The sequence below is a fragment of the Filicampus tigris genome, chromosome 3, assembly GCF_054856515.1.
Source record: "Filicampus tigris isolate MCC_2025a chromosome 3, RoL_Ftig_1.0, whole genome shotgun sequence".
NCBI lineage: Eukaryota > Metazoa > Chordata > Actinopteri > Syngnathiformes > Syngnathidae > Filicampus > Filicampus tigris.
The window spans coordinates 7,218,208-7,230,699 of NC_141219.1; the positions used below are offsets into that span (position 1 = coordinate 7,218,208).

The 12,492-nt window shown below is 42.8% G+C and overlaps 1 protein-coding gene across 3 annotated transcripts in view; it reads right to left on the reverse strand.

Annotated features, from left to right (window-relative positions):
- Positions 1-1,027: 1,027 nt before the first annotated feature.
- Positions 1,028-12,492, reverse strand: part of prmt3 (protein arginine methyltransferase 3) — a 45,919-nt gene continuing 34,454 nt past the window's right edge. For all 3 annotated transcript variants that reach the window (XM_086026444.1, XM_086026446.1, XM_086026445.1), the window contains 3 exons: positions 7,914-7,964; positions 7,376-7,463; positions 1,028-1,266 (listed from right to left, as the gene is read on the reverse strand). In XM_086026444.1, coding sequence (XP_085882570.1) covers positions 1,157-1,266; positions 7,376-7,463; positions 7,914-7,964 — 249 coding nt within the window. In that variant the 3' untranslated portion in view covers positions 1,028-1,156. The remainder of the gene's footprint in view (positions 1,267-7,375; positions 7,464-7,913; positions 7,965-12,492) is intronic.

Consider the following 12,492-nt stretch of genomic DNA (forward strand, 5'->3'; position numbering starts at 1 on the left):
ATTTGTGGCTTTATAACACACGACGCGCAAGCACACGCACACGTCACAATATATACACGCATCTTACACGATATTTCGAGTCTCAATGCCCTATTCGTATTTGTTTTTAAATAATTGTTGCACAATTATTTATAAAATATCTGTTTTGATATCTTTTGAGAATTACGGGAAAGTGTTGCTTGACTACCTCTGGGTTGGTGCCGGTTAATTACACATGCGTCTATAATTAATGGGTCACTCCCACTGCCGCGTGGGTGATAAGCAGCCGCATCCATCCGATGCGCCTGGAAACTAGTGATTCAGTGGTGGAGGTCACCCGGAGGCCTGCGACTCGCATCACCACCACCATCATCATCATCATCATCATCATCGTCATCACTCTTGGCTGACAGGGATCCTCACTTACGACATTCTCTCAGCTCTGCTCTCCTCACAAAATACGGCTGACCAAATGCATGAAAGAGCATTGACAAGCTTTTCAGAATGAGTAAGTTTTCAGCATCCGGGTGATGAACGCATTTTAAATCATCTCGCGTTGCATCATTCTGGTGGAAATTTGCAGCTCGAATACCTTGTGCCAGGGGCGGCGCTACATGGTGGCCAGGGGTAGATGGTAAAAGGGCTGTCAATTGTAGAGCGCGTTTCTACCTTCGGTACTCAAAGCGCTTCACACTGTAACTCATCTTCCTGCTGATGACGCGGCATCAGGAGCAACTAACGGTTCGGGATCTTGCTCAAGGTTACTTTGACACGGTCACAATGGCCGAGGATCGAACCCACAACTCTACCACTGGGCCATGCTGAGCTATGCCCACCCCTATGGGCATGGAAGTGACCAATATATCAGATTGTGAAATATAAAATTGACCAAATTTGGGGAAAGCCTTGTCCGACCGTGACAATATTTACCTTTACTTAAACGGGGTGAGGGAAGGAAAAGTTTGGACAGAGAAAAAAAAGCTTTGACAAACAAACTGGAGCTATCAACATCCTGTCACTGTTAACATAAAACACATTGACAAGGAGATTATTTTGGCACGGACAAAACTATGATACATTGTGTTCTTTATTACAAATAAGAAAAACAATCCAAAAATGGCTGAATGCACGTTCAATTTCCATACCAACAAAAGCAAATCATTTCGGTTACAAGACGTCACTGCACGGTGTAGGTCAGCTTCGTATCTCGGAGTTTAAAGATGACTATCAGTGAGCGGGGGTCCTTTCTGTTTTTGCGTAATGTGATCTTTCCTTGAAGCTCCTCCCCTACAAAGCATGAAAAACCATATTAGAAGACTCAGTACATTTCCAATTGAACATTTAGCAGTTAAGAAGAAAAGATAAATGGTTGCCATGGTAAACCAGTCAAGTTAATCACAACGCATCCAGATGGACATTTCACCCCCCCACCCCCCCATGTCTGTGAATATACGTGCATTAAATGAAAATAAATGCCAAATAAGACTTTTCCCATTTGAGTCCGAATGCGTCATAGCATGTCGTCGTCAAAGATGGACGGGATGCCCCGTACGTAGCATACGAACTGCTGATAAGAAATACTAACAGCCCCGCAGCAGCGCTGAGCTCGCTGAGCTCACACCTCTGCAGTATAAGCACAAATGCACTGGTGCTCGCCAGGAAAGATGATATGCGCGCAAAGCAAATGCGGTTTAATATATGTTAATAAGCACCGCTGCCTTGCGCCTATATTTGTGCACGGGCGCAGACGCTCCACTCGCTACGCTACACGCTTTTCCTCGCTGGAGGTTATAAGAGGACGTGGAGAGAAAAATGCTGAGCGTGGAGCTTTGGCCATTATTTCTGTCACGTCTCAGCCCGTGCCGTACCAACGCTTCTGTTACGCAGTCCTTGCTGCTGGCGCCGCGCTCTGGGTCTGTCACTCCACTGCAGAGAGTTTGAGCAGCTGTGCGAGTTAACATTGCTTGACAAAAAAAAAAAAAAAAAAAAAAAAAAGAGGGTTGCGGGGGAGGGGGACATTGCCAGTACTGTAGATGGCTATTCCAGATTTGGAAGGTACTGTATTTAGGAGAACAAGTGCCGGATGAATAATTATTTGGGCTATGGTGGCCCTCTTGTTTTGAATAATCATCCCTGAGGATGACAGGTTGAAAATGAAAATGGCCATCAGCTTCAGCTTCATTCAAAAAATTGAGAAATGTGACAGGAAGATTTCTCTGCGTGCAATGAAGAGGACTTGGGTTAAGAAGTGCTACGGCATTTTTAGAGAATAATCATTCTGAAATTTGACCACGTGAAAGAATAGCCCAATATGGAATCACACGCTAAACTTCTTTGCGGTAGGTTACCATCCACAAGGCCAATTAAAGTGGAATTCAACCCAAACATATTTTTTCAATAATATGTTCTATGCAAGCCCAATAGTTGAAACAAGGCATTCTGATAGATATTGCATTTGTGGAATAATCCACACGTTTTTAGCCATCTCAGGGGGCGGCCATTTTGTCACTTCTGTCGAATGAAAATGACATCACACGGGGTGTCATTTTCGTTTCGTTTTGAAGCAACTCGTGCATTCCAGACCTTAGCTTGACTCGGTGCTAATAAAGTTCAAATAAAGAGGGCTAGGTGGGATGTGAAAGCTGAATTAGTGTATAACCTGACAAGGACAAGAATAGAGTTTCATAAGTGACTCCAAGCACAGTTAAATAATCCGCCGCCTTTGCTCAAACATCACGGACCAAACAACTGCCTTTCTCCGGTTAACACAAAGTCGGTAAAACCACAAAAGAATGACCCTCCTCTTCAATAGCTGAGCCAAACAAACACACCGGAGCATGACAAATGATTTGCTGTTTAATTTATTACGCTGCCAGCCAAAAGGATTTGCGGGGATGTTTGGTTCCAGCCTGCTGCGTGCGTGCGTGCGCTCCCTGGCGCCTCACACCGAAACACAGCCTGAGAGTTAATTACTGTTGCGATGGTACCAAACGCACGAAAGCGGATTCGCTTTCCCACCGTGATAAATCACCGCACAGTCGGCACAAACCGCTGGAATGTTCACGCCTGGCCCTTACTACGGCCAATCAGAGCTGAAGGCCACCGCAGCCAAAACACGTAGGAGGTCACTGTGTGTTTTTCCTAGTGCGTTCATAGACACTTTCATCAACTTCAAGGTGACTTCGGGGATTTCTTTTTCCATTGCCAGAGGATAGTTTAGAATAGAACTATGCAAGAATTATTTTGAATTTGAGTGTAAAAAAAAGGAGCAGTGTGTGTGTGTGTGTTATAAAGTATACCATGGACCCTATCAAGTGAACAGAGAATGCTGTTAAAAACTCAATTTCTGGTTTACGGCCCCTGGAGGAGGTTGAAGACCGTCTGGGTGGCGAGCTGGAGAGAACACATCAATAACCTGCTGCTCTTTCCCTTGCTCACCTACCACTGGGCTAATTCTCTTCCTTCTATACGCATTCACACAGCAGCCAAATTTTGAGGTTACACAAAAATCGTCTTTCATGAGATATATTTGGACCGACGCAATTTGAAAGGTAACAAAACATTCATGGTTGTAGTTATAGTGTCGTTTGCCGTGGTGTAAAATTGCGCAAAAGGTACGGCCAACGTTCAACTTACTGAGCTACACAAAACGGCAACAGTGCCGCTTTAAAGCACTGCTGGCTACAAACTAATAAAGATTAAGCTGCAAAAATCCCCAGCGGACATGACATCGTAGCGTTTTGTGCACAAAGAGCCCATATGAGCAAAAAAACAATTAAACCCGATTTGGAACACAGTGTATTTCTAGCATCGCCTCAAAAGATGTTTTGACAATAAACCCTTGTGACAAAGAGATATGTCATTTCCAAAAATGTGAGTAGCTCAAAATAAACGTATCGTTATAATCAGGCGATACGGTCATGAAAGTACACTCAGTTTCTAGAGTTAAAGGGGAAGACAAACTAAACGTACTTTTTGCAAGAATGCGTTCCATGCAGGCCTACTAGTTGATTGAAACTCAGCATTCTGATTAATATTGCGTTTGTGGAATATGAGTTAAGGAACAAATTACACCTGTTTTTGAGCCATCTCTGGGGGGGCGGCCATTTTGTCACTTCTGTCCACTGAAAATGACATCACAGTCGCTCAGGTAAAGACCAATCATCGCTCGGATTCAGAAAACAGGTGAGTCGTTATCTGAGCCCTGAGCAACTGTGATGTCATTTTCAGTGGACAGAAGTGACAAAATGGCCGCCCCCTGAGATGGCTAAAAACGGGTTTATTTTGTTGCTTAACTCATGTTTCATATGAACCCATTAAGGCCAGGAGCGCATATCCGTGTTTCTACCACTAAAGCCGGGAGCGCTGTTGCGTGTTTCTACCTTTAAAGCTGGGAGAGCGTATACGTTTTCTTTTTTTTAATCCAATTCTCGGTCTCCTAGCCAATAAAATGCATCGGAATATACATTTGACGGTATCGTGACAATGACGATATCGACGTCTTTGGAACAGAATAGAGGATGGTATTTAGCACTCGATTTTTGACAAATGAAAAATAGTGCTTCTATTGCACTGATAAAAAAAAAAAAAGTAGCTATTTTTACAACTTCGATTGAAACAGTAACGATTAATAAACTCGGGCCGGTTTGAAAGCCACGTCTAAGATTTCAATTTCTTTGGAAATGATGTTTCTATCTGCGACAGGATCTGAGACATTTTATTTTCTAGCCGTTGAATATCTTCAGGTTTTCCAGGGTGATTCCAAAGACGACTTTAGGTTTTGCGGAGATGCTTAGAAAGGCGCTTTCGGCCTTAATGGCTTAATCAGAATGCTTTGTTTCAACCAGTGGGCCTGCATAGAAGATATTCTTGGAAAAAAAAAAAAGATGTTTGGGTTGACTTCCCCTTTAAAGGGGAAACGGCAAGCGCAGAAATAAAGCACTAAAGGAGCGCGGCACGACTTCAGATCCCTCAGGCGGTGCAGCAGTAAAAGCAAAACTGAATTCATATAGCGTATTACTACTCAAGCTCGGTAAAGCCGGTGCCAATAATTGCAGCATCTGCAAATACAATTTCAGACACTGCCATGTGAAGAACAAGTCATACAAGCTGCATGAACGAGCTGATAAGCAAGCTATAGTTAAGTACGGTATCAAGCGTCCCTACACCAAGTAAAGAGGAGACTAAGCATGCTAAGGTGGTAAGCATGCTAAGGTTCAAACGTGTAGCTACGTTATCGAAGCATTTTTGTCAAACTAAACGGTTAAAAACCTGACATTTCTCAATTTGCTACTGCGTTCCTGTGAAAATCAGATCAGGTTGTAAACTTTTCAATTCCGGTGCTTTCGCAGACGGTCAAGCGCAACTGCATTCATAGATCATCGTTTGACCAAATCGAATCAGTTCAGCTCTGCATATTCCTTACTGCGGCACGGCGCCGTCATATGGCCGTCCGCTGCGCCCACATTCAGCTGCCGCTATCTGACCAATGAGGACACAGAGTCTCCGACAGTGCTTGAGCCGCTACAGAGCTTTTGAAGTTTTTATCATGGTGCTTGCTGCCAGAGAGCGTAGCCAAGGGCCAACGGACACCGAGTGTATGTGTTCAACCCACGGGTCATTTATTACAGTAGGCTCCATCAGATATCAGGTCAGTAAGTGGACAGTTTGCCCCCGCGCTCAATTCGTCCCCGCATCACCAGACACATCCGTGATTTCCCATTATGATACAGTGCGCGGAGCACCGGAGCTTGTTCAGCGGAGAAAATAACATACACACCCTGTACATCCAGACAATATCGGGCTCAAGCTGTGATCTCCAGCAGTGCCTCATTCTTGAAAACAGGTGAGCAGTTTACTTGTGTTAATTTCGTTAAATCAACCCAAACATTTTTTTATATATATATATTTATATATATTTATATTGCTTCAATATTTAATATAATAGTTGAAATGCGCCCTTCTGATGAATATTGCGTTTGTGGAATATGAGTTAAGCAGCAAAATCCACCTGTTTTCAGCCATCTCACGGGGCGGCCATTTTGTCACTTCTGTCGACTGAAAACGACATCACACAACCTCATGGCTCAGGTAATGACCAATCACGGCTCAGCTGCAGAGAACAGGTAAGCCGTGATTGGTTGTTACCTGAGCCCTGAGGATCTGTGATGTCATTTTCAGTTGACAGAAGTGACAAAATGGCCGCCCCCAGAGATGGCTAAAAACGGGTAGATAAACTCTTATTCCACAAGCGTAATATCAGAATGCCTTGTTTCAACTAGTGGGTTTTATGGTAACATATTCTTGAAAAAAATGTTTGGGTTGACTTCCGCTTTAACGAAAACTAGACGAAAATATTTTCTTCAACACACGTTTTTCACCAGGCGAAAATTAGACTAGATGAGAGTAAAACCGCCATTGATAAAGAATAACCGGGACTAAATCCACATGCATTTTCTTGGCATAATGAAGAGGAGATGAAAATGTAGTTCATTAAATAAAGACTGGGTTTAAATCTATTGAGATTTTAACAAAAACAATCATTGAGAAGCGCTGACCTAGTTCTATGTAAGCAAGACCAAGTTTGGAGTCTGGAAAAACAGATTCCAATTCAAAACGACAATATCTATAATTAGTGGAATTAAAAGAATTTTGAATTTTATTCATCAATCACTAGCCATTAGTATTTGTTCATTGTGGGGGCTGTAGCCAATCCCAGAAAATGGATGGATGATAGATGGATTTGTTTCGCATGTCTTAAACCTGGCATCCTAAAGTTGTGCACTTAGAGTATGGCCAAACAAGCTTGATGGATAATTATATCAATTACCATATTATTTGTTCTTCATAGCCAAACTAAGCTCATAATTTTCATCCTGTCCTAAGTTGTCATAACAACACACATTTACACACAAGCTGACTCAAAATCTAGGACCCAAAATCTCAGATTTATCCCAAGAAGTCCAAAAAAGAGATCTTGGTATAAAACAAACAAAAAAATAAATAAAGTCAATAAATAAAAAGTAAAATAATGACAACAACCAGACGTTACTGTCTGGAGTCATTTTCTCTTGTAATATTTGCATGCACTATTTTTCATTGGTCAGTAACAAAGCTCTTCTCTCTCAACGCGCCATGAATCAAAGGCGTGAGAGCGGTTATCGGATGAGTTTCACATGCCGTCTCTGACAGCTGAATGTGATTTGTTTGGATCCCCTGCTGTCTCTCGCTGTGACAGATAACGAGTGTCAAGCAGTCTGAGGACATCACCAGCGGAGACGGATTACCTGACAGCCTGCCGCCGAGCACCATTAAGGCCGCGGTGCCGCCTCGCGCGCAAACGCACGCACACGCCGACGCAACTTGAAAACAATATCGGACAACGGTTCATACTAACCAGCCTGGACTGTAAAGGGTCTCTCCAAATGGAAGACGGTCTGTTTCCAGTGGGTCGTTGTGACCTGAGGACCCGTGGAGAACGTCACCTGACCAAAACAGCGTTGTTGAGCAGTTTAGATTGAATACATTCAAAATTGACTTCAAATGAGAATGCAGAATGAATATCCTAACATTTGAAAAAAACATATATAAATAAATCCCTGGGATTGAATGGCTGCACTGTGAAAAGACAAATAAATCCGTCAATGGCAGTGAATGAGTTAAGAACATTATGGAAGGATATTTCACTGTCAGCCATGAAATAAATTGTCAGCCCTGAGTTTCAGGTAGAACACAGTGAGCACTTGGAAGGTTAGATGAGCTTGACATTTGTTTTCCAACCGGCCGCCCGTGTTAGATAAGTGCTTATATCAGCAATGGACGCGGTTGCGTGTCGATTGCCGACAAACGCCCCGAGGAGGAGAAATAGGCTAAAGCGTGAACATAATTGACTTTCTGTTAAATGGCTCTCGTCTTGTCTTGCCAGCACTGCTTACCTTGTTGCCGCAGCCTTTGTCAAAGAAAACGTCAAAGTAGCCGACAATTGCCTGCAACGAAATATGAGAGGCGAGTTAGAATGTGTGCAATAAACACCTGGATTTGTTTGCCTACATCACGGAAAGGAATGGGCTGACTTCAAAGGCCCGAGAAGGTTTTTTTTTTTTAACTCATTCACTGCCATTGTCGAATTTACTTGTCTTTTTACAGTCCAGACTTTCAAACCCAGAACTTTTTTATTTTTTTCAAACGTTAGGGTAAAAGAGTATCTGAAAATGTCTGGCAGTGAATGAGTTAATGAGCAACATGAAACTCTCTGAATGTTAAATGCTCAACATTGACAGAAATTTACAGTGTTCAGTGTATATGTGTTACAGTGAAAGCTATACTAGCTGTGTTTTTTTAATATTTTTTTTTAAATCTCCTTCCTCTCAATATGAACTTGCTTTCTCATTTGGGCTGAGTCAACAACATATTGCATGTGCTCCCTTCTAACCTCATCAGAGAGGCTTGTCATCGCACAAAAGAAATGCATTATGAAGTGGCCACCAACTCCAAGCTGGAAATATTGCTGACGATTTCAAAAAAGAAGAAAAAAAAAAAAAAATCCATCTGGGAACATGGAATTAGCAAATGTTGCTATATTGACTGTAGTGCAGCAATGGATGGATTGCAAAAGGAAAATAACCGGCATGAGTTGAACCTGGCATCCGACTAATTTAAATAACTGTTCTACACTAATGGTACGCTTTTGACAAATGTACGGTTTAGACTTGAATTGGAAAAAAAACCAGCCGTGTATGATCTCTATAAAGGATTTGTGTAAACAACTGCAACACAGAGGACGGACAGTCCATGGCCAGACTGCCTTTGGTTCACCAAAAAACAACCCCCAGGATGATTTTGCTCCCATTTCTCCCCCCACTGGAGGAACAGAGGTACTCTATCAATCTCGGGAGCACACTTGTAGTGGCAACGATGCAGAACTAATAGCTTTTAATCCTGACACAGCTGACAACTTGGCGTCCAGCTTGCAGAGACAAAGAACTAAATCGATGCAGCAAAGAGAGGGGAGATTCCTATTTAGAGCGACTTTTTGTTGGTATACAATGACTGAAGAGGTGAAGTGTAGTAAACAACATCAATCGAGCAGTCTTTTTTTTTTTTTCTTTTCTTTTAAATTCTGGAGGGATTGGCAGCAGAAGAGGACAAAGTAGAAAAGAAGAGCATGTCACCCCAATACAATTACGGCTCGTAATGAACGCAGCAGAGATGCCCAAAGCTGTGGTAATTAGGAAATTTGCTGTAATTACTCGGCAGGCCGAGCGGTTTCACTTCTCTCGAAATGGAGACAATCGTCACTTTGTAGATGACAGCCTCTCATAAGCGAGATTGATTGTCACTTGTGTTGCTTAACTTTCAAACTGAAATGACAGACCGGGACTTGATCTTGGAGCCTCATTGTGAAAAGTGGATTCTAGTACTCGGTTCTCATGCCGACCTCACTACATAAGAGTTAAAGGGTCTGTATCTCTTGGTCCCTTGTCCAAGTTTTATAACTACACTAAGACACGTTTGACCATTACGAGGCACATGCATAAGAGAAATGTTGCAAAATCATACGTATATAAATCTGAGATGATTGAAAAACATTTGGCGTAATTCTCTTTTGAACTTTTTCATAATTGCAGATCATGCCCACTGGATTGGGGCGCACCGGTGAACCGGCCGAAGAGATACGAAAGACCACAGGTGTCAAACTCAGGGCCCGGGGGGGCCACATCCGGAACCGCGACGTCATTTTATGTGGCCCGCAAAGACAAATCATGTGTTGACTTGCCATATTTTTTGGAAATTGTCTTCACTGCTAACACAGCATATATTCAATATTTCAAGCATTTGTTACCAATCCTTCCTTTAAAATACATGGAAAATTTGTTGGACAAACTACTGGCTTCTGATGTCAAAAATAGTGATCATCCATTAGTTGCGGTTAAGGCGATCGTAAATTTACATGGGTTAATAGTCGTAACGGCCCTCCGAGCGAAATCAGAACTACTATGTGGCCCGCGACAAAACCATTTTTTAACCCATTATTACAATAAAAGGTCTAATTCAGGAGTTGCCCAAAGAATACAGCAGTAAATTCTAGTGTGCGTTTGACCACATTTCCTCAATCTCTTATCAAGCATCTGTTCTTTCATTGAAATGACCGATGCTCATCTTCAGGCACTCAAGAGTGAACGTGTCAGCCACATAGTGAAGCCAACATCTTTTGAGGCCCGGGCTTTGAAACCCCGGCGAGAGTTATATCCTGGCCTAGTCGTTTAAATACAAACTCAATGCTGCGAAACCAAAAGCATTGGCTGGGATTTGATTCTAAAAAGTAGCCAATCTGTGCTCCTTTCCACAGCGCTGTGGTATCAAAAAAAAAAAAAATGTGCATTTACCCAAGTTGAAGGCGAGCAAGTAGTCATGATTGTCACAAACGCACGGCGGGCACCGAAAACAGGAAAAAGCGGAATGAGTGCATTTCATTTTCATCAGCATTTCGCCCCGGGCCCCAAACGTGTCTGTGGTAAGTGATGACCGAGGGCTTCCTGATGGCCCGTGGAGGGAGCTCTGCGACACTGCAAGCGCTCCGGCCAAGTCTCTAGGAAGAGCGGAGGGAAAATTAATAATTATCATCAAGGATAACACCAACAGGGAGCAATTCATCATTGCTCCCCTTTCGCCTGGCTATGTGTCAGTTAGCCGAGTGGCCCGAACAGATACTATTATACAACAGTGAGGGGGGGGGGGGGGGGGGGGGGGAGGGGCAAGGGAGGGGGAATGAAGAGGAGGGGGGGGAATGGAGGATTGCTGACGGGGACTTGGAGGGGGGAGGCATGAGAGGGGAGGTCTAATGCACTTTTGATAGGGTTTACCCAGGCGTGGAGGCTTCAAGCATGACCACCTCACAAGCGCATTGGTGTGAATTACCTCCCGTGCGCCTCCTCTCAGCCTCTGCCAGATTGCTGCTGTTCCACTGAGCTGGAGCCCCAAACCGTCCTCGCCTGTACGATGCCTCCAAACGGAGTTCCTTGCGCATGATGTCCTCAGGCAACATATACGCCTAATAAGTGCAGTGCAACCGAACAGCTGGAGGTATTCTTTTCGGAGTGGTGCAAAACAGACTGCACTAAGCTGCGTCGCTGCACTTTTGCTGGTTACAATTGCCCAAAATGTATTTTTGCCTTACTCTCCTTATCTTATTTGAAGATGACGAAATCAGATTTACGCCAAGTCTGAGAAACACATTTATTTAAAAGGGAAGTCAACCCAGAAAAATTCTTTGCAATAACATGTTCTATGTGCTCTCGCTAGTTGAAACATGGCTTTCTGATTAATGTTGCGTTTGTGGACTATGAGTTAAGCAGCAAAATCTACCAGGTTTTAGCAATCTCAGAGGGCGGCCATTTTGTCACTTCTGTCGACTGAAAGTGACATCACAGTTGCTCAGGGCTCAGATAACGACCAATCATGGCACAGCTTCCAAAAACAGGTGCGCCGTCCTTTTGTCCTTATGTTCTTTTCAGTGGACACAAGTGACAAAATGGCCGCCCACTGAGATGGCTAAAAACGGGTGGATTTTGCTGCTGAACTCTTATTCCACAAACACAATATTCATCTGAATGCTATGTTTCAACAAGCGAGTGCGCATAGAACATGTCATTGCAAAGAATTTTTTTGATGTTGACTTCCGCTGTAAGGATTATTTCTAGTAGTTTTGTTGATTTCTACTCTCCAAGGTGACAAAGTTACCATGAATAACCGACGAGACTGCTTCAGAAAACAACTGCTTAGGGTTCAGGTAACGACCAATCATGGCTCACCTGTTTTCTGAAACTGAGCCGTGATTGGTCGCTACATGAGCCCAGAGCAACTGTGATGTCATTTTCAGTCGACAGCAAGTGGAAAAGTGGCGGGCCCCTGAGATGTACAAAAATGGATGGATTTTACTGCTTAATTCATATTCCGCAAATGTGATATCAGTACCAGACATTTTCAGACCCACTTTTACCCCAACGTTTGAAAAAAATGTGAAAAAAATATATAAATACATTCCTGGGATTGAATGGCTGGACTGTGAAAAGGCATAACTATATCTTTGGGATTGAATGAGTTAATCATGTTCATTTGTCACTTTGAATTTGAGGACGTTTCATTTTACAACGTGATTTTGAAACTTCTTTCATTATTAATGATTAGTGATTCCTTGGCACTGGCACCAATTATCCGAGTCTTATGCAAAATTGTACTTTTGAGTTAGATTTGTGTACCGAATTGGACTGAAATATATGAAAAAAAACAAAACTATTTTATTCTACTACTTGCTACTTTTAACTTTTGGTTAAATGGATGACCGGTGCAGAGCTCAAGGACCAACTAATTCTGAGAGACATTTTCATACAAAATGTGCAGTAGAATTCACACATTTCTTTTCGTCTGCGTATTGCAATCAATAACAGAGATTTTCTGCTTCTTCTATACCTTGTGTGTGGCTTGAGGGAATTTAATCAGACACTATAAACACAA